Raw genomic sequence first — 24,248 nt, 5'->3', positions numbered from 1 at the left:
CGCAGATATGTACACACACATATTTATCGTCTATATTTCTGTACTTTATATCTCTTTTGAAAGTCAAGAGTTCACACCAATAAGTCTAAATTTCATCTAATTGCCAGGATTCATTCTGTATTATAATTACCTTCACCTATAGTGTAAATTTCCCTTCACCCACATCCTTGATATATCTTATTCTGTCATTCCTTGTATTTGTACATAATGAATCACCTGTTGCCACCACACCCACTTATCATCATCATCTAGATGTTCTCCAGCTTGGGCCCAGGTATCCTGTGCTAGACTCATACCATCTTTGTTCCTTACCTCATGTGGTTGCCTCCTCAGACTTCCCTCCAGCCACCTTCCATTGCCATGGACAACTTTCTCACTCTGCCCACGCTGTGACACTCTGCGCTGGTCTGTTCTCCAATAGCCTGTCTAAGCTGCCTCTCATGAAGACACCAAAATATATGTTTTTTCTGGAGGCTTGGCTTTTATATTAATTTTAATGTTTTATTTATTTTTGAGAGAGAGAGAGAGACGGAGTGTGGGGGGGGGAGCAGAGAGAGAGGGAGACACAGAATCTGAAGCAGGCTCCAGGCTCTGAGCTGTCAGCACAGAGCCCAGTGTGGGGCTTGAACCCACAAACTGAGATCATGACCTGAGCCGAAGTTGGACGCTTAACCGACTGAGCCACCCAGGCACCCCATATTAATTTTAAGTTATAAGAAATGTTTGGTAGTTAATTTCTCCCATTTTCTTCTGTTCATTGTTCCTGGAAGTGTTCTTTACTATTTTCTTATTGGCATCTCATATTATGTGTGATTTTATTTGATAATAGGTCTGTTGAATAATTCTGGAAGTCCTGGAAGAGTCTTTCTATACTATGTTTAAAAGATGGTTTACATAAAATTTCTAGATTGTTGGTAGGCATAGGATAGCAAGGCATAACAGTTGATAAACATAGTATAGCAACGCATACCAGCTGGCAGGTACAGTCTAGCATTAAAAATGTTTTTGTCCCATTTCTTACCTAGCAGTAAGTCATTTCACCCTTTGGGACCTCATTTGTAGGTTAGGTAGTCAGGACTAGATCAGGAATACAATAAGGTACATGATCAGAAATCTGTGTGATAAGAAAGCCTATGATCTATAGTCAAGAGAGAATTTTGGACTAAGATTTTATTTTTTTAAGAATGGGCAATGTAAACATTTCACAGAACTACAAATAATAATTATATATATGAAAAATTGTAACCTAAGTGTGTCAAAATATGCAACTTTAAAATTAGGGTTTTGTTCCAGTAATCTGACAAAAATGTTAAAAAGTAATATTCACTATTGGTATGGGTGTGAAGAAATGAGGTCTTTCTGTACACTACTGGTAAAGGAGAAATCAGTACTCTATATTGGAGGGCAGTTAACAGTGTAAATCAAGTCTTAAAAATATGCTTTCACTTTGATACAGTAATTTTTAATTGTTTTTTTGTTTTTATTGGTTTTTTAATTAAGCAGAAAGTTTATTTCTAAACTCATCAAAGATGATTACAAACACAAAGTATCCTTTTAAAAGTGTCCCAAATTAAATCAAAAGCACATCATTAAACACTTGTGACATTAAGAATTCATTTAGGTTGTAGTATTTTCACATTATTTTTTTAAATCATTTGCAGTGTTCTAAGATCACATTTAAACATTTAAAAAAAATTTTTTTTAATGTTTATTTATTTTTGAGAGAGACAGAGAGAGAGGGAGACAACAGAATCCAAAGCAGGCTCCAGGCTCTGAGCTGTCAGCACGGAGCCCGATGTGGGGCTCGAACCCATGGACGGTGAGATCATGACCTGAGCCGAAGTTGGACACCCAACCGACTGAGCCACCCAGGCACCCCTCACATTTAAACATTTTTTAAAGACATGAAATAATGTAGTATATTAATTTTTTAAGTATAACTATAAAGTAGAGGAACTTAAGACAAAGATCAAATCTTCATACATAGGATAGGGTAATCTGATACATAATACACTATGAATCTTTCCAAACAAGTTTTCTAAGAAACTGCTCCCATGTTTAGTGTTACAAATAAAACAATCTTCTCATTTAGAAAAATCAAGACATCATTTGATTAATAAAGTCTATTCTTCCCCAGTTTTATACTTGCTTGTCTTCATTTAGAAACTGTAAATTCATGAGAAAAGAACAAGTTTTGTTATGGTATAAAAAATCTCAGGAACAACAAATTACAAATATTCAATTTTTTAAAAGTGTATTTATTTTGAGAGAGAGAGAGAATAGGGGAAGAGCAGAGAGAGAAGGAGAAACAGAATCCCAAGCAGGTTCCACAGTGTCAGCAGAGAGCCTGACGCTGGGCTTGATCCCATGAACTGTGAGATAAAGACTTGCACCGATAACCCAGAGTTGGACGCTTAACCGACTAAGCCACCCAGGTGCCCCCAGTTTTTTAACAAACAAAAATGTTTTCCTTCCCAAAACGTAAAGAAACATTCAGTAAATAAAACAAACATAATATTCCAGGTATAGCAACACTAGTAATTCACTTAGGAAAGAGTTATATTTGGTGGTAACATTTTTTTTTTGTCTTAAACATAAAAAACACTTTACCAAAAGAATCAGGCCATTATTGTTTAATAATGGCCTTCACCCAGTTTCCTTACCTGAGTAGAAACTCGTCAATTTCTGTAGAATATTGGTTATAGGACCAGACCACAGGAAAGGTCTGAAATATCTAAAAGCCATTTGGCTGGAGAAAAGTGTTTTCTTGAGACTTGGAAGCAGTCATTTCATCACTTTGTGCTTAAATGCATTCCTCAGCGAACTTTTTCCCCCACAGCTTTTAGAATAAAGCACAGGATCTGGGCTCCTGGAAGGGTTGCTTCCAGCTGGAACACTTACCTACCAGCAGGACATCCCTGCAGGTCTTCTGCATGTGGTACTGCGGGAGTTCCAGCCTCCAGCCTGAGCTGCTCCAGTAGGCCGCTTCAGGGTATTCCCACTGGCCCAGGAAGACATGGTAGAAGAAGTGCTGGGCTCTTTGACATACTAATTTAATTTCATTTTTAGACATTGTTCCCGTGGAAATTGTTACAGATACTCCACAAAGATTTGCTGCCAAAGATATTTGTTGATGATAAAAAAAATCCACTAATAGAAAATTAATTATGAATATATCCCAACCATATGATGGAATACTAGATAACAATTAAAAATTATATATAATACTTAATGATCTTATATTTAATGATGTAGCAGAATTTAGATGATTGCAATTTAAAGAAAGTTATAACACTGTTTGTACAGTTTGTAAAGCTACATATCTCCATACATTGATAAGACTGTGGAATATGTACTCTGGAATGTTGAATAGTAGCTGTCCCTAAATCATGGTCTTTTGGGTGACTTTATTTTTTTCTTTTTGCTCTTCTGTATTTTTATGGGAGCAAATTTAAAGCTCCTTACTATATCTTAGTTTAGTAGGGGTAATTTAGTTCATATTATCAGGAAATAACAATGGCCTTCTTCTGAACCCCAGACTTTTGCTTTAAAGGTTTTTCAGAATTTTGTAATACTGCTAATTTTTGTAGGATATCTAATACTGGAAATTGCTCTGGCTCTGTTGTAACAAACAAAATTCAAAGTATACCAACATTCAAAGTATAGGTTGAAGGTTGAGGTTCTATGAGCACCTGGGTGGCTCAGTTGGTATGCGTCTGACTCTTCATTTTGGCACAGGTCATGGTCTCACCACTCATAAGATCAAGCCCTGTGTCAGTCTCTGTGCTGACAGCACCACTGTCTGCCCCTCCCCCACTCATGCGTGCGTGCATGCATGCGTCTCTCTCTCTCTCTCTCTCAAATAAACATGAAAAAAAGGTTGGGGGTTCTAAAATAAAATGCCTTATAGCAAAGAAATAGAGAAATATATTTTAGGGCATACATACATGTTTACATGTGGAATTGACTTAGAAACCTGGAAAGAAGTCTGAGTTGCATGCTAGATTAGCTGATGTAAACTTCCTCACTATCCTGGAAGCTTCTTGAGGGCAGGTACCTATCTTAGTTCCCCACTACATCCCTAGCATCTAGCAGAGTGCCAAGCCGGAAGCGGATGCTCAAGTATTTGTTGATTGAAAGAAGAAAAGAGGAAACTCCAATGGTATGGGATCTTGAGGGCAAGGAAGATAAAGGACTGTTAGAATAAGAGTTAAGAGTGAAATTAGAGAAACCAAAGAACTTCTTTTAAATTTTGCTTACAATCCTCTTGTGTCTTCTTCATGACAGTAATTCTCTTACCAGTGTAGTTTTGGATGTTTGCCAGAGAGCTGTGTGGTATATTAACAATTCTCTATCTGTAGTCGTTGAAGTCCCAACAATTTATAGTGAACAAAGCCTTCTTTCCCTATGAACGTATTTCCAACCTTGCTGTAAAAGGGAGATAAGGCTAGATTTAGAGGCTTGAGATTCAGTTTAAGGAAGAGATAGTTTTTAAACCTCCCAGAGCAAATATCATCATTTATGTCTCAAGGTGCTTCATCTGTTGTATTTACAGCTACCTCAGCGAGGTTTTAGAAAATAGTAATAAGGAATGGGAATTTTTATTGTTTGGCTAGGAAGTAGGCTGATATGTAGGTAAGGAACTTCTTTTGTAGAGGAAGGGGGCAGTTGTAATGGTGCAGGAGTGGAAGAGATGAGAGAGAAGGGTATCACAGGCTAATTCTCTCAGAAAGCCTTTCTAGAACTGTCAGGTTTGACCCTGCACTCCCTGTATATTGTCATAGTATTTTAACTCTTGTTCTTATCAAAGGAATTGAGATTATATTTCTGTATTCCTCTTTCTTCTGCTAGACTGAAAGTTTCTCAGGCACAGAGACTTTTTTCATCTTTGTGTCTTGGCATGTATTTGGTGTTTAAATGTTTCTTGAACTTAACTGAATTTAAATATTGCTTTGATTTTTCATGGCAATATAACTGCATTTTCTTACTAGTTTTAGAAGAGTTTGTTAAGGTAGACAAAACTTACTTGTTCACATCATATGACGATTCATTCCTTAATATTTAATGAGTAAATGCTATTGTGAGATAGGCACTGTTTTAGGTAGTTAAGCCAAAGATAAGTTCCTTGCCCTCATTAAGGTCACATTCTACTGGTAGTAAGAGAAGCAGAACTTTTACAGATTTCCTTTAGATTATTCTGGTGTTCTTTTCCCTCTTCTCACAGACAGCATGGTAGAGTTGGATGTGAATAGAGGAATAGAACCCTACCAGATACAAGTTTTGCCTGGAAACCAGGGAAAAAACTGTCTTCCTACCCTCCTATACCAGATCACCCTTGACCCCAAGACTCAGAACGGTGGCTATTTACACATTTCCCCACAGGAATTATCCAGTTTTTCTGAGCAAGACATTCTTGCTACCACATTTATAAGCAAAATTAGAAAAAAAATTTTTCTTTGTGCATCACTGGCTTATTTGGATAAGTATATAGTCACTTTGGGGGGTGCCTGGATGGCTCAGTCTGTTAAGCTTCCTACTCTTGATCTCAGGTCATGATCTTGTGGTTCGTGAGATCGAGCCCTGCATCAGGCTCTGTGCGGACAGTGCAGAGCCTGCTTGAGATTCCCTCCCTCCCTTCCTCCCTCTCTGTCTCTGTCTCTGTCTCTGTCTCTGTCTTTCTGCCCCTCTCCCACTCAAGCGTGCGCGCACACACATGCGTGCTCTGTCTCAAAGTAAACTTGAAAAAAAGCATATACTTTGTTCACCACTGGATGGGGTTTTAGTAATTCTAAGATGAAGTATTAGCAGAGTTTGGGTTTTTGTTTTGTTTTAAGTTTTGTTTTGTTTTGTTTTTTATGTTTGTTTATTTTTGAGAGAGAGACAGAGAGTGAGCTGGGGAGGGCAGAGAGAGAGGGAGACACAAAATCCAAAGCAGGCTCCAGGCTCTGACCTGTCTGCATAGAGCCCAACTCGGGGTTCAGATTCATGAACCATGAGATAATGACCTGAGCTGAAGTCAGGTGCTTAACCAGCTGAGCCACCCAGGCGCCCCTCTTTATTTTTTTTTAAGTAATCTCCACACCGAACGTGGGACTCAAACTCACAGCCCCAAATCAAAAGTCGCATGCTCTTCTGACTGAGCCAGCCAGGCTCCCCTAGCAGAGTTTTTAAAATGGGCCACTCAGGGCGCCTGGGTGGCTCCGTTGGTTGAGTATCCAACTTCGGCTCAGGTCATGATCTCACAGTTTGTGAGTTTGAGCCCCACATCGGGCTCTGTGCTGACAGCTCAGAGCCTGGAGCCTGCTTCGCATTCTGTGTCTCCCTCTCTCTCTGCCCCTCCCCCGCTCACACTCTGTTTCTGTTCTCTCAAAAATAAATAAATGTTAAAAAAAAATTTTTTTTAATAAAAGAAAATGGGCCACTGACCTGGATAGTTCCAACATGTTGTACTTGTTCTCAAACTGATATCAAATAAGTAAGTTATAAAGTTGTGAAACAGAGAGATGCTTATATAGATCAACGATATTATGGGACAAATAGATTTTGGTGAATTAGGCTGAGAACTTGATCACCTCTGACTATATTTTAAGAAGTTAAAAACTTTCCAAATAGATATTCTGAAATGCTAGATCTCCTCTTTCTCATCAGACTCCCAAAACCAGAATTTTTACTCTTTTAGTAGCTTCCTTTCAACTATAGCCCTGAGAGCTGAATTAAATGTTTTTTCTCCTTTTATCCTCTGTGGTGGAGTTGGATATATAGATCCTATGTTTGAGGCATTTATATGGGTATTCATATTGTAGGAGCACTACTCTTACCTATTATAAAGATTCTTAATAGTGACAGGCTTTGGGGGTGACAGTATTACAAAGTAATAATTATTCAAATATTTCAGTATTATTCAAATGTTTCAAAACTATTTTTAACAGTGTGAAAACTATTTTGTTTTTCAGTATCCTTGCCATGAAAAAGAGGACGTGATAAGTTGTTCAACTTATGAAATTCAAGTTACATGTGAATTCTGCCAGGTATGTATGCAGTATTTGGGGTTTTTAGCCATTTTCATATTTTAGGTTATAAAAATTTTCATAGTTATTTCCAGGTAAATATTTCAATATTTTTTTCTATTAAAAGAAAACACTTATCCAGTATATTAGTTTAGCTGATACTCCTGTTGTGTTTTTAAAGTATCAAATGGAGCATTAAAATACATATAACTATGACAAACATAAACATATTTTAGGGTTTGATTTCTACAGTGTCAGATAATACTAGTTCCATGAGATGTTACATAAAACAGGATTTCAAATAGCAAATGAATGTGGCAAAAATGCCATATTCTAGGTGCTCCTTTAGTCATTTCACTTGAACATATTAAAGGCTTTAAAAGTCCTAAAGAAAAAAAGTCCTAAAAAAAAAAAAAAGTCCTCCAGCATTTCCCAAATTTGTTTGATTACATACCTTGTTTCTATAGTAGCTGCTGTCATCCCTGTTGAATATGCTTTGGGAAACATTACTCTGAAGGCTTAACAAGCTAATATTGAAAAAAGAACAATGTTACTGAATTTTTAGCTGAGTCAAACACCGTTATATGTAATTTTTAAAAAGAATTTTTAATGTTTATTTATTTTTGAGACAGAAAGAGACAGAGCATGAGTGGGGGAGGGGCAGAGAGAGAGGGAGACACAGAATGCGAAGCAGGCTCCGGGCTCCGAGCTGTCAGCACAGAGCCCGATGCGGGGCTCAAACCCACGAACCATGAGATCATGACCTGAGCCTAAGTCGGACGCTTAACCGACTGAGCCACGCAGGTGCCCCAGTTATATGTAATTTTTAGAAAGAAAGCCAAAACATTGAAAACCTACAAGTTGATAGGAGTGATTGGGAACTTTAAGTCTAAATCAAAAATAGGAAAATAATCTTGACTCAAAAACATTTTGTAGTTATTTTGTTCAAATCAGGATCCAAAAGAGGATTTACATGTAGTTAGTATTTAGGAGATTTATTAAATCTCCTCTAATTTATAACAGTTCCTGTCTACCTCCTCTCTTCTTGTGTACTCCATGATATTTATTTGTTGAAGTGACTAGGGCTTTGTCCTATAGAATTTGGCTGACTGCTTCCAGAATGTTTTCACAGGTTTTTCTACCTCCTATATTTCCTGTAGCTGGATCTAGAGATGCTCAGTTAGATTCAGGTTTGACACCCCGTTCCACCCCCCCACCCCCCCACCACCAACACACACACACCCTGCCTCCCTGGACTAGTTTCTTGTGCATAATGTCTGATTGTCCCATTCTTAGTGATGTTAAGGTTGACCTGTTTCCCATCACCTTTTTTGCTAATGGTTTCATCAGACATTGGTGACCTGGTCTAGATCCATTATTTCATTGGGGATTAAAGTGATGATTTTCTAATTGTTTCATTAATTCTTCACTTAAACTGTTGAACAGGAAAAATTTAGCCTGACAGACCCAGGTTCCTGACCTTTTCCTTTTGTAGTGTAAAATCTGCATGCTGCATGTATTTGTCTACTCATTATAAGAAAATGGAAGGGGGGGCACCTGGGTGGGCTCAGTCGATTAAGTGTCCCCGACCCTTGATTTTGGCTCATGTCATGATGACAGCAGAGACTACTTGGGATTCCCTCTCTCCTCTGCAGCTCCCTTGCTGCTCTTTCTGTCTCTCAAAAATAAAGAAACTTTAAAAAGAAAAATTGAAGATGAAAGGGAAATAGGGCTAAAATATCAGTAAAAATGTTTAGTTCACATTGAAGTAGAAAAGGTAATAAGCTTAGTGAAAATCATATAATACTATATTTTAAATTATTCTTTAAAAACCTGTACTGTAAAATGTTAAGTCATCTCTTAATGTTTTATTATAGGCAATACAAGGACCTGTGGAATATGAGTGATGACAAACCCTTTCTATGCACTGCCCCTGGATGTGGCCAGGTAATATATAAATTACTTTAAATCATTTTGTATAGTCACATTTATTAAAACACTGATGACAGTTTTTGTTGTCATGAAAAGGATTTTCCTGCAATTTTTTGTAAAATTCTGGAGTTCGAATAAAAATAACCTAGAAAATTTTTGAGAAGAAATTCTTCATTTTTCTGAATAGAATATTTGAATTTTAAAATACACAATCTAATATAGGGAAAAAAAGTTAAAATTCCCGTAATGGAAAGGTGGATACCTAGATGAAATCCAGGGCTTAAAAGTTTTTTCATTTGACCATTATTGGCTAAAAATCATTGTAATTTGCTTAATTGGAAATGAAATATACATTATCTTGCTTGAAAATTATTTTACTTGCTGAACTCATAAAATTAATACTTAACCTCTGACAATATCACTAATGCATTAATGTTCTTAATGTACTTAAGTCTAACATTTTCACTACAGAGCATGTGTGAAAGTATTTTCAGAAAAATCAGCATTGTTTCAAAAAATAATATTTCAGTGTTTTTAACAGGCTATTACATTATTAATCTATTGCTATTATGATAATTCTAACTTTATAGACACCAGTAAAAGGATAAATTTAATGTGTAGTCAAATTACAGAGTACTTAATGATACAAACTATAGATCATAAATAAGCATTTGTGTTTCATTGGTTGTTATTTGTTTTCTTTAGTTGACATTTTAAATTGCATAATTTGACATACAATAAACTGCACATACTTATAATGTACAATTTCATGTTTTAACATGTATATGCTCATAAGACCATCACCATAATTAAGATAGTGAACATACTCATCACACCAAAAGTTTCTTCATGCCCATTTGTGATCCCTCCGTTTGTTATCCCTCCTACCATTGTAAACCACTGTTCTGCCTTATATCCCTATAGATTAGTTTACATTTTCTAGAATTTTATATAGAGTCATACAGTCTGTACTTTTATCTGGCATCTTTTGTTCCACATAATTAATTTGTGATTTCCCATGTTATGTAACCAATAAATTCTTTTTCGTTGATGAGTAATATTTCATTATTAAATGTGGACATTTGGCTTATTTCCAGTTTTCAGTTATTACAAATAAAACTGGTGTAAATATTTGTATACAAATCTTTTGTATGGATGAATGGTTTCTTTTCTCTTGGGTAAATGCATAGGAATGTAGTGGTGGGATCATATGATAGATATGTATTTACTTTTTTAAGAAATTGCCAAACTGTCTTCCAAAAATGGATGCACCACTTTACATTCTTACCAAGAGTGTATAAGAGGTCTGGTTGTGCCATATCTTTGCCAACATTTGGTGTTGTTTTGGTCTTCTCATTTTAGCCATTTTTATTGTATATCCTGTAGTTTTAATTTGCATTTCTTTGATGAAAAGATGAGTACTTATTCGTGTGCTTGTTGGACGGTTGCCATCCTGGATACCAGTCCATTGTCAAATAGTTTCTCTACTAAGTCTGGTTGGCATCTTAATTTTCATGATAAAAGCTTTTGAACAAGTCTTTCTAATTTTAGTGAAGTCTAATGTGTTAACTTTTTCTCTTCTATGGTTGTTGCTTTCTAAGAAATCTTGTCTAAGAAATCTTTGCCTACCTTTAGGTCACAAAGGTATTCTTTATTTTTCTGAAAGCTTGTTTTTTCATTCAGGTCTCTGTTTCATCTTGAACTCGTTTTTGTATATGTATATACTAGTGTGAGGTAGGAATTCAAGCTCACTTTTTTCCATGTGATTTTTCAGCATCATTTGTTGAAAAGGTTTTTCTTTCTCTATTAATTTGCTTCAACTCCTTCGTTGAAAATCAAATCACTGTGTAACTGTAGGTCTGTTTCTGAGCAGTCTACTCTGTTCCTTTCATCAGTTTGTCAACTTTATAGTATACACAATATCTTAATTACTCTAGCTTTATAATAATGCTTCCAGTCAGGAAAGGGAAGTTCACCAATTTAGTTCTTTCTCCTTTTGAAGATTGTTTTGGATAGTCTTTTAATTTTAGTTACTCTGGTGAGGATGTAGTTGTATCTCATTATGATCTTAATTTGCCTGATATCTGATGATGCTGAGCCAGGGTTGGTGCTATTTAGACAGGTTGTGCCTCTCTGATAAGGTGACATTTTAATTAAAACGTGAAAATGTGGGAGCAGACCCTGGAGGAAGAGTTTTTAAACTGAAGGAACAGCAAATATGAAGGTCCTAAGGAGGGAAAGGGTTTGGGTGTGTTTAAAAACAGAAAGACGACTATTGTGGCTGGAGCATGTAGTGACCAACAAGGATAAATAAGGGTAAGAGATGCTGTCAAGTAGAAAAAAAGAGTCCTACTCTGTAGGACTCTGTCGACTGTGATCAGGTATTTGGGCTTTATTCACAGAGTGATGAAAAGCCATTACTGAGCTAAGAGTGCAAACGGGGAGTAGACTGACAGCTGTTAGGTGAGAGATAATGGTGTCTTTGTCTACATGCTAATAGTGGAAATATAGAGAAATAGACTGATTTGACATATATTTTGGAGATATATTTGATATTCATTTTTCTATAAATTCAAGAAAGCTATAAAAACTACAGTTCTCAGAATTTTTTATGACTAGTATTTCCTAGGAAATTGAAAATTCATATAAAAATTGATTTTAGAAGTACCAATTTGGTGGTGGTAATGTAGTACAAGTTATTTTTTGTCATAAGTATTGATACTATTCCAAATTTGAAATTTAGCTTTAGTGCACTTAAATTTTCAAATAGATTTTAAATTTCTTAAAACATATTTTGTTGATATTGTTATTTTGGAGAGAGACCAGTTAGAAATCAGTGCAGAGAATACTAACTGTTGACTGTTGCTATTAAAAATGTTTTTAGGGGCGCCTGGGTGGCTCAGTCAGTTAAGCGTCCAACTTTGGCTCAGGTCATGATCTCGCAGTTTGTGAGTTCAAGCCCCACGTCAGGCTCTGTGCTGACAGCTCAGAGCCTGGAGCTCGCTGCAGATTCTCTGTCTCCTTCTCTCTCTGCCTCTTCCCCACTTGTGCTCTGTCTCGCTCTTGTCTCTCAAAAATACATTTTAAAAAATGTAAAAAAAAAAAATTAAAAAATGTTTTTATATGCCACTATTATGTATTTCACAGAAAGAGTTGCATTCATTGCATTTGTTTTAAAGTGATGTTCCACTGAATTTGGTGAAAGAGACAAAGTGAGATAATTTAGTGAAAGATTCATTTAACATGGGAACTCTTCTATTTTATTGGTAATAGCTTTGCTTTTGGTGATGCTTTCATTGAAACTTATCTCTTTGGTAGAATGTTCATACATTATAAGCTGTTTTGCAAAGGAAATTAAGATTGATTTTATTCAGTCTAAAGTGTCACTGGAGGTATGTTAATGTGAGTATGTGTGTATAACTTTCTGATGTTGAGTAGATTTCTTCAACTAGTAAAAAAGTAAGATGAGCTAGTGGTCTGATGGCTTTATAACTTAGTTGTACCTATTTAATCTGTTAATAATCTATATCGTGGATGTGAATGCATGTATTAAATGCAGAATGACTGACTTCCTAGGAAGTTAGTTCTGGTAAGTGTTCAAGCCTTAGAAACACAGATTTCTCAGATATCAGAGCTTAAATTCCTTATAGAAGCAACTGGTTTACCTCCCTTCCATCTGTCAGGTTACCCTTTTTAACTTTTTAAGAGAGATGGTTATCTTATCCTACTTTTCTTGACTGCCTTTCCATTTTATTCAGCTGTATGCTCAAAGCCTTGTTGTTTAGCAAAATGCTGTGTACATGTGTAACAGTTTGCATTGGGGTTGTACTCGGAATTGCCTGGGAGAAAGAAGTTATGAATTCAGTATGTTGTTATTACTAGTAGTATCATAATTTTTCTATAAAACTTACTTTCAAAATAAACTTTTTAATTTGGCTCAGAAAACGGTTCAAATAGATTTTGCAAAAATTTTAACTTAGCAGGTAGTAGCTATTTTATAAGCATTTGTTGAAAAAATAATTTATTTCATTCATATACATAGATATATATTCATCTATCTATAGATATATCTGTCCTTTCCTGGTGACTGCCTTTTGACAAGATGACTGTTGACATTTTTTTTAAGTTTCTAGTTAAAGGTAAATAAATTACCTTAGGTGATAGCTAAGGTTCAACTCCCCTATATCAGGTACCAGTTTCAATGTATTTTATCCATGTACATCAATAATATCTGATCAAAAATCTCTTAATAAATAGCATTTTGGTAAATTTGATCTGTAGATCATATGTGAGACTTCATAAATTCATATTTCTTGTTCTCCCCCTTTTAATATTCACATGATCCTAAATGGTTTTTAGGGTTCTTTTAACTGTTCTTTTTACTTAGGATTCAAATTTGGTGCCATTTTCACATGCTTTATACAATTCGTGCAGTTCTATATGTAGTTGCTCTTTGATTTGGATATTTGTGGTCGAACCAATCCCAGCAGGGGATAGTGGTAGAATAAGTTCCTAGGAGATAACTTTCCATGTTCTTATCTGTTAATTATGACCTCTACCAAAATGCATTTATTCACAAATGTTTAATTATTGCCTTCATGGGAGAAATTACATTGTTAGGTTCTTTGGACATAAAGTGAATCTTGCTTTAAGGTACTTTTAGTATGGAATGTAATACATGTATATTTAAATTCTAATGTAAGGTAATTAAATACGCTAGTAAATTCTACACGTATGTTCATTCTCTAAGAGCAGTTATTCAGCAGTCTATGAAAAGACAGCTACTTCTTCCTCCAAGTAATTTGGGAGTAATTCTTATAATGATAAAGCAATAGTAAGATAGCACTTGAGTGGGAAAGAGCTGGATTATAAAATGAACTGCTTTGTTATATTGATTGCTATTTCTTCACTGAATTACAAGAAGCATTTTTTTTTTTTAATATGGTAACATAAAGAACCTGATCTACTTCTTAATTTATTCAGGAGTAGTATTTCTACAAGAGAAGGGATCCATTTTGATGGTTTAGGGGAACTGAGTTCAAATACGTATAATTTTAACATTCCCGTTTATAAGGATGTAGAACAGAGAGTTTATATCTCTTAATGTGGCATTTTATAATTATTGCCCTGAAATAGAATATAAGTGCTCCCTATTTTCAGTTATAATTGTTGCTCGATAAGGAGCATCTTCATAAAGGTTGATGTCCAGACATAATTTTATTTTAAAATGAACTAGTTTATTATATTGGTTGCTATTTCTTTGTTGGATTATAACAAAAGCATTCTTTTTTAATGTGGTAACATAAAGAACCTGATTTACTTCTTAATTTGTCCGGGAATAATATTTTTATAAGAGAATTCTCATTTTAAAAGTGGTAAGTAACCTGAAGTCTGGGTCAATACAGTGCTTTCCTCAGAAGTCATTGTACCATGGGATATATATTTCTACTATGATAAAGCAAAAAAAAGAAAAAAACAGTAGTGGTCTGTTTTTAGTATCCAAATGAAATTTATATGAAGTTTCTTTGCCTCAGGTTTTATGAGTTTGCCTCAGTCAAATGAGTTTTGTGACTTAGTAATACATCAGTATTGCTTATTCTTGGGTAATGGGTTTCTCTATGATTATATGAAGTCTTCTGTGTTTATCTATACTAACAATAGATTCTTTTATAGTTAACAAACTATTTCATTGTTAATGGTGGTTTTACATGTTGTGGAAATGAATTTCCTTATCATTTTACTTATTTGATCAAATTGAAAATCTTAACTATATTTTAAAACTTTTTGCCACAGCGTTTTACCAACGAGGATCATTTGGCTGTCCATAAACATAAACATGAGATGACACTGAAATTTGGTCCAGCACGTAATGACAGTGTCATTGTGGCTGGTTAGTATATGCTTTTATTAATAGCTTATATACATATTTCACCTGGAATGTGCACAATTTTTGTGTATTCTCTGTAAATAATATAGTCTGGTGATATTCCAGTTCATTTACAGTAAATGTTGGCAACATGTATTTTACCCATTACATTTTCATGTTTCCTTCTGACCATTCATTTCACTTTTTTTTGTGTGGTTTTTCAAATGTAGATTTCAATGTCAGTTTTGTGGAAGTTAATTTAGAACCCCAGGAGCATTTTTATAGCATCTCCAGAATTTACATTTCATTGATAATTGAACTAATGTGATGTTTAGTCAGTGTTTCTTTTAGCTTTTTACACCTGGTTTACAATGCTGTGGGAAGATAGGAAATGATCAAGCTCCTCCTGTTGGAGAGAGATCAATTAGCTGACTTGCTCACTAGAATTTGTTTATATTTCTTTTGGGACTAAAACATCTGTGTTAGTAAAATACTCTCAATAAAGGGGCCTAAATTCAGTATTTGCTTTTCTTGTGTTTTGAGCCTATGAACATACAGTATTACATAAGCAGATGAATATCTTTCACAATATGTGAAAAGAGAAAATTCATGCATTGTTTTATTGTCCTCTCATGCTGTATTAGCTGCCCCTTTTTTGGTATTTAAATATATATACACACACGTCTATGTGTATGGACACACACATAATATGCATAGTTTTACTGCACTTTCTATATTTTATAAGTATCATGATAAGAAAACAAAGTTTCATATAAAACTTAATATATTTATATAAATTTCAGACCCTTTTGTGTCATAACCACAAAGTCGTAAGTATTCAGAATCACCCCTAAATTATTCTTTTATAAAGTTTGGGTTATACTGCTTGTAAGTCTGGAATTAACCCTGATATCTGAATATTATGAATATTTTGAAATTAATACCCAGCATAGAAATTGTCATATGCAGTGCTCTGGAGAGATAATGAGGCAGATGATTTTTCCTGTACTTTCAGTATCATAATTTTTGTACTGAAAAAATTTGAGGTAACAAAAAGTTGGTAATTTGTCAAAAACTAGGAAAAATGAAAGAGAGAATGCTCAGTGTATCTTTAGTTAGGTAAAAGGAAGCAGAGAAGAATGAGCTATACATTTCTTTAAAATGGTATACATCAGATCTAAAGAGCTAGAACCAAAAAAAAAGCAGTCAAACAAAGTAACAACAACCTGGACAGTTCACTCTCCTAGGCATGAAGGTCTTTGCTTGTCTGAAACTTCCTGCCCTAGAGCAATGTCTGGAAATTTTCAACTTAAAAATGTTTCGAGATTGGTTTCTAGAAATTTCCTGTTGCTTTACCTTTATTACAGTAGAAAAATAGAACATGTTCAAACACAGCACTTGACCATTTTTTTACTAACATATGTTGAAATAAGTAGTTTAGCATTACTGTATAATGCATGATGTGTGTGGTATATATTTGATGGTCAGTAGCCATAAGCCACTGCATATCATATTTAAACCATTGATGTTTAAACCGTGCCTGTGTTGATGTTTCTTTTCTCAGGCTTCATCATTCCAGTAATCACTAATAATGCATATGCATAAAACATGGTTATTTTTAAGCTCTTTCTCTCCCTTTAACACAAATTAGGAGCCTTCTGTTGAGGTGAGATAGACCTTTTGCATGTGAATAGAAGAGTCAGATTTATATTCAGTTTACTAATTCAGCTATGATGGACTTAAACTGATAAGAGTATTCTGAGCCCTTACTGTAATAGAATTATAGAAGTCTTGAGAGTTAGTGGGTATGTATGTTGTAGACTAACAGGTAAAATGATGGCAAGAGAGTCTCTTCAGTAATTTAGATAATACTAGTAGTGTTTGAAATAGGCTTACATTATACATAATATGTGTGACATGTAGGTCATTTTAGTGTTAAATATATTTATATGTAGTAAGCATATCAGTACTCTAGATATATGTGGGGCAGAGATGAAACAATAAGTAATGCCCATTCTGGGGACACAGTATTTAACAAATATATGAATTTTAATCTTACAAAATCTTAAACCAGGATTCATCCTTATACATGTATTTAATTTAGGCTAGATTCCTAATACAACCTGTAAGTTAAAATGCATAGAATGTGAATAGAATTTCAGTGTGCCACCAACTCTGGTCAGTATGAATAAATAGCCTGGAAAATTATGAGACCAAATAGGCAGAGTTCATAAAAATACTATTTTTTATTCAACATGGACCTTAACTGGCATTTATTCTATAACCAGTATATGTGTTAATGTACATAGCATAAGTACATATTCAAGGATAGTTAAAATATTCCAAGTTGTGAGAAAATAGAGTTGACTATTCCTCTACTGCCTAGAAATTAAGGTAGAACTTTACATAAATATGTAACTCTTAAATAGCCCCTTGTTCCAAACTTGAAAAATGCATTAAAATAGAAAATTGGCATTAGCAGATAAGGAGGGAGGGTTGGTTATTTTTGTTGTTGTTGTTGTTGTTGTTTTGGTTTGTTTTTGTTTCAGGGCTCTTGTTTTAACCTTCTTTTTCTTCCTTGTAGTATTTTGATCTACCTCCTAAAAATTCTGTTTTATCTTAAGCTTGCTTTCGTAATAGATTATGAACACTAGTGGAAGGGTCAGGCTAGAGTGAAGATACATGCTCTCGTCCTAGTTTTCCCCAAACTGCATGTATTTTAAACAATCATAATTGTTTAATAATGTAAAATTTTTAAAATTCTTACTGCCTTAAATAATGATAATAGTTGATCTCTGAGTAGAAGATGCTTGTCACTCTACTCAGAGAGAAGGTCTGGACTAAGGAAGAAGAAGGACTTTTTTCATACTTTTATGGTTCATAAAGTTGGAGGAAATATCTTGAACTGCAACAAAAACTTAACCAAATTTTGTTTGCTTTAAAGGAAGAGGTCTTTCCAAAGAGAATTAACAGCTGATTGAACCAGTCCTGCTAATTTGTTAATTTACTAGCTATATTTTAGGGTCCTGCATGATATTTAAATCTATGTGATTGCTTCTTGACGTTTATTTCAGATCAGACCCCAACACCAACAAGATTCTTGAAAAACTGTGAAGAAGTGGGTTTGTTTAATGAATTGGCAAGTCCATTTGAGAATGAATTCAAGAAAGCCTCAGAAGACGACATTAAAAAAGTATGTTGTTAACCATGAAATTAAAAAAAAGAGTACTTCTAACAGAACAATAATCATAGCTAACACTTCCTGCTTTCTTATTTTAGAAATGCTAGTTGGCATTTTGGAATTCCTAACATTTTCTTTTAACGTTTGTATTTTAGATGCCTCTAGATTTATCCCCTCTTGCAACACCCATTATAAGAAGCAAAATTGAGGAGCCCTCTGTTGTAGAAACAACCCACCAAGATAGTCCTTTACCTCACCCAGAATCTACTACCAGTGATGAAAAGGTTAGAAATTTGCATTTTTGGTAGAAATAGAAACTTAGTGTAAAAAAATCACCCCAAGTAAAGTTTAGTATTTGATTTACATAAAATGTTAATGTAATAAGTTGTACATAATTGAGTGTCAGGTTGTAATAGTCTTATATGTAAAAGCCTGTGAATACTCATGGAAATTTCAGGGCAAGAAGACGTCACTTTTGTAAAAAAATGGCTTTTTATTACACAGAAAAATTATAGGGGAGGACAGCAGTCATTTTAAATAAAACTTATTTTTTAAAGGCTACACAAATTTATAAAAACTTAATTTTTCTGGGTTTTGTTATTTTATTCTTTGCTACTTTTTTTTTTTAATGTTTCTTTTTGAGAGAAAGAGAGTGCAGGCGGGGGAGTTGGGGACATAGGGGGTTGGGACATAGAATCTGGAGCTGCGAGATCATGACCTGAGGTGAAGTAGGACGCTTGACCGACCGAGCCACCCAGGCGCCCCTATTCTTCACTGCTCTTATATAGTGACAGCTTTATCTTTACTACTAAAAATGGCTCGAACCAAGGTTATTTAGGCTTTTTAAGGGCTAAAGCAATACTCATTCTCAGCAATGGGTCTTTGGTACTGCCAACTGAGGTGATGGTGATACTGTCTTAGTACAGGCCTTTTGTATTCAATTTAGGGCTTATTCCTGGATCTTGAATACCTTGGTAATTTGGGACCCTCTGGGCTATAGTATGGGTTGAGTAACCATTATTGTGAGTATTTCTTGATTGCTTTTTTTCATAAGCACATCTAATGAACACATGGGGTGCTATGTGTGGCACAATGAAGAAGCATTGACAGTGTTTCTCTGTAGATTATTTTATTCTAAAACCATAAATGGATTAATGGATTACTGTCATGGCAGAGGATGACATGGCTTTGACCTTAGATGTTTTGTGGGGTGTTTTCCTCAGTTCCTAATTATAAAAGTGAGTCTCTTTATAAAAACTTTAAGAATATAGAAAAATATAAGGAAGAAAACCAAAATCTCCTCTTAGCCCATAATTGAGTGATAAGAAATACTAATATTTTGAAACATTTTTTCCTAGATATATGCGTGCATTTATACAAGTATACTGTGTAAGTGAATAGCTCATTAGAAGGATAGATACAAAGAAAAATTCGAAGAAAGATCCTAGTTTACTTTTTAATTTAAAAAATTTATTTTTAATTTTTTTTTAAGTAAGCTGTACACCCATCATGGGGCTTGAACTCATGACCCCAAGATCAAGAGTCACATGCTCTACCAATTGAGCCAGCCAGGCATCCTGATCCGAGTTTACTTTTATATCATGCATTCGACATTCAACATTAATGAACATTTTCCCACATCATTAGAAAATTTCCAAAATCATAATTTTCTTCATTTTTTGAGAATTTTATTTAAATCCAAGTTAGTTAACATGTAGTGTAATAATGGTTTCAAGAGTAGAATCTTATTGATTCATCACTTACCTATAACATGCAGTGTTCATCCCAACAAGTGCCTCCTTAATGCCCATCCCCCATAACCCATCCCCCTACCCAGCCACCCCTCCAGCAGCCCTCAGTTTGTTCTCTGTATTTAAGAGTCTCTTATGGTTTGTCTCCCTCTCTGGTTTTGTCTTATTTTTGCTTCCCTGTATTCATCTGTTTTGTTTCTTAAATTCCACATATGAATGAAATCGTATGATATTTATCTTTTTCTGACTTATTTTGCTTAGCATAATACATTCTGGTCCCATCCACATTGTTGCAAATAGCAAGATCTCATTCTTTTTGATTGCCGCGTTATATTCTATTGTATAGATATACCACATCTTCTTTATCCATTCATCAGTCAGTGGACATTTGGGCTCTTTCCATAATTTGCCTATTGTTGATGGTGCTGCTATAAACATTGGGGTGCATATGCCCCTTCAGTCAGCATTTTTGTATCCTTTGGATAAATACCTAGTAGTACAATTGCTGGGCCATTATGTAGCTCAATTTTTAATTTTTTGAGGAACCTCCATACTGTTTTCCAGAGCGGCTATACCAGTTTACTACATTCGCACAAAATCATAATTTTTAATGGTTGTACTTTATCATTATCTTAATGTATTTAATTATCTTGTTCTTTTTTGGACATAAAGGTTTCCACATTATCACAGTTACAGGAAATACTGTTAACTCTTTGATATGAATATCTTTTTTCCTAAAGATGGTGCCAGTCCCTTCACACTCAACAGTTTTTCCCTGTTCATTGCTGCTTCAGCTTCTTTCAGGAGTAATCCTTGCTACATTCCTCCCTCAGTCATTAGCCTCCTCCTGGGCAGGGCATAGCCATGCCAATTTGTTAAAGTCCATTCTGGGCCCTCTTCACTTTTCTTTCTAGGTGAGATCACCTAGACCATAACTTTAAAAACCATCTACATGCTGATGACTCTCAAACTTCTATCAACCAAGGTATCTCCTGGATTTCCATATTCATCTCTCACTCCCGTCTTGACATTTCCTTTTCTATGACTGATAGACATCTTAAACTTAATACATCTAAATCAGAACTCTTGATTTTTTTTCCATAATTCTCCCTATCTCAGTAAATTTTCTCTCCATCCCATTGAGTTGCTCAAGTCAAGAATCCTTCATTTCTTCCTTTTCTTCACACCAACACCAATAGCAAATCTTATCAGACTTACTTTCTGAAATATTAATTTATCCTCTTTGATCTTCAGTGTCATCACTTTAGTCCCAAGCCATCATCTTTTACTTGGATTGTTAATAATTACTTCTAACTGGATTTTCTACTTCCATCTCCAATATTCTATAGGTAGCTTTATTTTTAATACATTATATAATCACTTTCCTGCTTAAAATCCTTCAGTGGTTAGCCATGGCATTTAAGATAACTAATAGTCCTTTCATAAGGCCTCATTGATCTGAGCTTGTCTGCCCATTCGACCTTCACTTCATGCCACTCTGGTGTATTCCCCAAATATTCTAAGTTTTTTCCTACCTTAAAGACATTACTCTTGGTATCGCTTCCCTCTCCCTAGATAGAATTTTCTCCGGCTATCCTTTCAGTATCTGTTCATCCAGCACCATTTTTTGCAGAAAAGCTCACCTCACCTCACTATGTATGCTATCTAAAGTAAGCCAACCCTCAGTTAATCTTTCATGATTTATTATGTTGTACTGTTATTTTATAACATACTACTATTTGGAATTTTCTTGTTCTACTTGTTAATTGTCTCTTTCTTCCCAGTAGCCCTTGAGGGCATGCTATAAATTCTCAAACTTGTTGAATAAATGAAGTTCCAATAGTACTAGTTGATCTTTTCTTCCTATGTAGCTAAATAAGATTTTGATAATAAGAGGCAGCGTAAAGACCAATTCTAAGAACACAGGAGACCCAATTTTTACCCTAACTAGTAAAAGGAGTTCTAGGTAAAGCTCTTAATCTCTTCCTAATCTGTAAAACTGGGGAAAAGACCATCTTTAAGGTCCTGGCTAACTCAACAAATACTGTGTTTTTTTCTTTAATTTGCAAAGATTTCACTCCAGTAATTATTTTACATTCAGGATATCAACATTACTTGACCTTTTGACATTAATAAATTGTTGTAGCAAACATTTGTATTAAAATTTTTTAATCATTTCTATTACTAATTTGTATCAGTCTCTCTGGATCTGTTTCCCCTTTTTACAGTATAATGATGGAGTAGGACTAGGCAGTCTCTCATGGATTTTCAGAAATGTTCATGGAATCATAGCCAAGTTACTTAGCCTGTTTCTGGATTGATAGGAAAACAAGTAGTATGGAAAAAAAAAAAAAACACACCACTCTGATGTTTTTATTTTTATTATTTTTTAGGTGTTTTTAAATTCAAATATGAACGTTATATTTGACGCTTTTTAGCTACTTCTAAAATTTTCTTTTTAATAACTTTAGCTTGTAAAATTTTAAATAACTTTGGACTGGACATTACTTTGGGGGAGGGTATTATTCTGCAGATGCTTTTAATTTTTTTTTTTTTAACGTTTATTTTTTTTGAGACAGAGAGCATGAAGGGGGGAGGGTCAGAGAGAGGGAGACACAGAATCCGAAACAGGCTCCAGGCTCCGAGCTGTCAACACAGAGCCCGACGCATGTAGATTCTTTTAGAAGTGTGTTATATTCTGTTCACTTTTAAGTTTCATGGATTGACTTATAATTAAAAAAAATGTTTTGTTAATGTTTATTTATTATTAGAGAGAGAGAGAGAGAGAGAGCGCTTGAGAGGGGAAGGGCCAGAGAGAGAGGGAGACACAGAATCTGAAAGCACACTCCAGGCTCCGAGCTGTCAGCACAGAGCCTGCTGCAGGACTCGAACTCCCGAACCGCAAGATCATGACCTGAGCCAAAGTCAGACGCTTAACCAACTGAGCCACACAGGCGCCCCGGATTGACTTATAATTTTAAATCCCACCCTTTTTTATTTCATCACTAAATAGGAGGTACCATTGGCACAAACTGCACAGCCCACATCAGCTATCGTTCGTCCAGCATCATTACAGGTTCCCAACGTGCTGCTTACAAGTTCTGACTCCAGTGTAATTATTCAGCAAGCAGTACCTTCACCAACCTCAAGTACTGTGATCACCCAGGCACCATCCTCCAACAGGCCAATCGTGTAAGTGATGATTTGGGCCAGTCATTGAACTGTTTATGCATCAAGTTTTTCTTGTCACAGTTTTTCCCACGACATGTAATTCAAATTGTGGCCTTAGTTTTGTGTGTGTATGTTAATCATGTTCTGCGTGCTTTGATTTTTGGAAAAAGTATTTGGGTTGTCTTTTTCTCTTAGTGTTATCTAATAGATTAGAAAATAAATATCTAAAACTTAAATTCACATTCAATGCGATTTTTTTTAAAAATTAAGGTGGTCTCTAATTTTCATGCTATTTCACACAGAATACCTAAAATTACTCCAGCAGATGACATTTTTTTCAGTTCTTAAACATATGTCAAGACTTTGGTTTTTTTCCCCAAACATTTTAAGTAATCTCTACACTCATCATGGGGCTCAACTTACCTGATCAGAAGTTAAATGCTGTACCAACTGAGCCGGGTGACCCTCAAGACCTTCTGATAAGAATTTTTCTCATTCAGCATATTGGAGATTGTCCTGTTTTTCTGGACCTGTTGTTTCTCCACACTGCTATATACATTATGTATTTAGAATACAATTAAAAATAATAAAATTTTGTAATTTGCTTTGCAGTGGTTAGAAAATTTATTTTTAAATGATATGATAATAGGAGTAAAAATACTCTCGTATTGTTAGAAGTGGCTGATAAGGATTTCTTACCTTTAATTATTCTTCTTTTGTTTTTCTTAGTCCTGTACCGGGCCCATTTCCTCTTCTGTTGCATCTTCCTAATGGACAGACCATGCCTGTTGCTATTCCCGCATCAATTACAAGTTCTAATGTGCATGTTCCAGCTGCAGTCCCGGTAAGTTTGAGGTTTAGACTCTGTAAACTGATTTAGGGCTGCTTGATTGGTTTATGAAACTGAATCCAAAAAAGTACTTACTAGGGGTTAGTAGTGTGTATTCATTCATATTTATAATGACAGCATATACCATTCAAGACAAACATAATTAGTTGGTTAGAAAATGTTTTTCCATCCTCTCAAAATTTTCTTTTCCTTGTTTCCATACAACACCCAGTGCTCATCCCAACAAGTGCCCTCCTCAATGCCCATCAACCCTCAGTCTGTTCTCAGAATCCAGGAGTCTCTTATGGTTTGCCTCCCTCTCTCTAACTTTTTTCTTTTTCCCCTTCCCCTCCCTCATGGTCTTCTGTTAAGTTTCTCAAATTCTTCCTTGTATTTTTAATTTTAAGAAATTTATTCCTTATTCAGCCCATTTCACTTTGACTAGATTTGTAGAATTCAATTATTAACACAGATTTCTGTTCTTTAGGAATATATGTGTACGAAAACACAT

General features: G+C 35.0%; 1 protein-coding gene across 9 annotated transcripts in view; it reads left to right on the top strand.

The window, feature by feature from the left end:
- Window positions 1–24,248, top strand: part of ATF2 (activating transcription factor 2) — an 80,441-nt gene that overhangs the window by 22,222 nt on the left and 33,971 nt on the right. For 6 of the 9 annotated variants that reach the window (XM_015086480.3, XM_015086471.3, XM_027055449.2 and 3 more), the window contains 7 exons: window positions 6,954–7,028; window positions 8,885–8,954; window positions 14,733–14,829; window positions 17,880–17,998; window positions 18,142–18,270; window positions 22,751–22,929; window positions 23,638–23,752. In XM_015086480.3, coding sequence (XP_014941966.1) covers window positions 6,997–7,028; window positions 8,885–8,954; window positions 14,733–14,829; window positions 17,880–17,998; window positions 18,142–18,270; window positions 22,751–22,929; window positions 23,638–23,752 — 741 coding nt within the window. In that variant the 5' untranslated portion in view covers window positions 6,954–6,996. Of the gene's footprint in view, window positions 1–6,953; window positions 7,029–8,884; window positions 8,955–14,732; window positions 14,830–17,879; window positions 17,999–18,141; window positions 18,271–22,750; window positions 22,934–23,637; window positions 23,753–24,248 lie in introns of those variants that run through there. The other 3 variants (XM_027055450.2, XM_053215307.1, XM_027055452.2) reach the window with 2 other exon arrangements.

The sequence above is a fragment of the Acinonyx jubatus genome, chromosome C1 (assembly GCF_027475565.1).
Source record: "Acinonyx jubatus isolate Ajub_Pintada_27869175 chromosome C1, VMU_Ajub_asm_v1.0, whole genome shotgun sequence".
NCBI lineage: Eukaryota > Metazoa > Chordata > Mammalia > Carnivora > Felidae > Acinonyx > Acinonyx jubatus.
The sequence above is the reverse complement of the archived record's forward strand: the minus strand, read 5'-3'. Positions and strand labels throughout refer to the sequence as shown.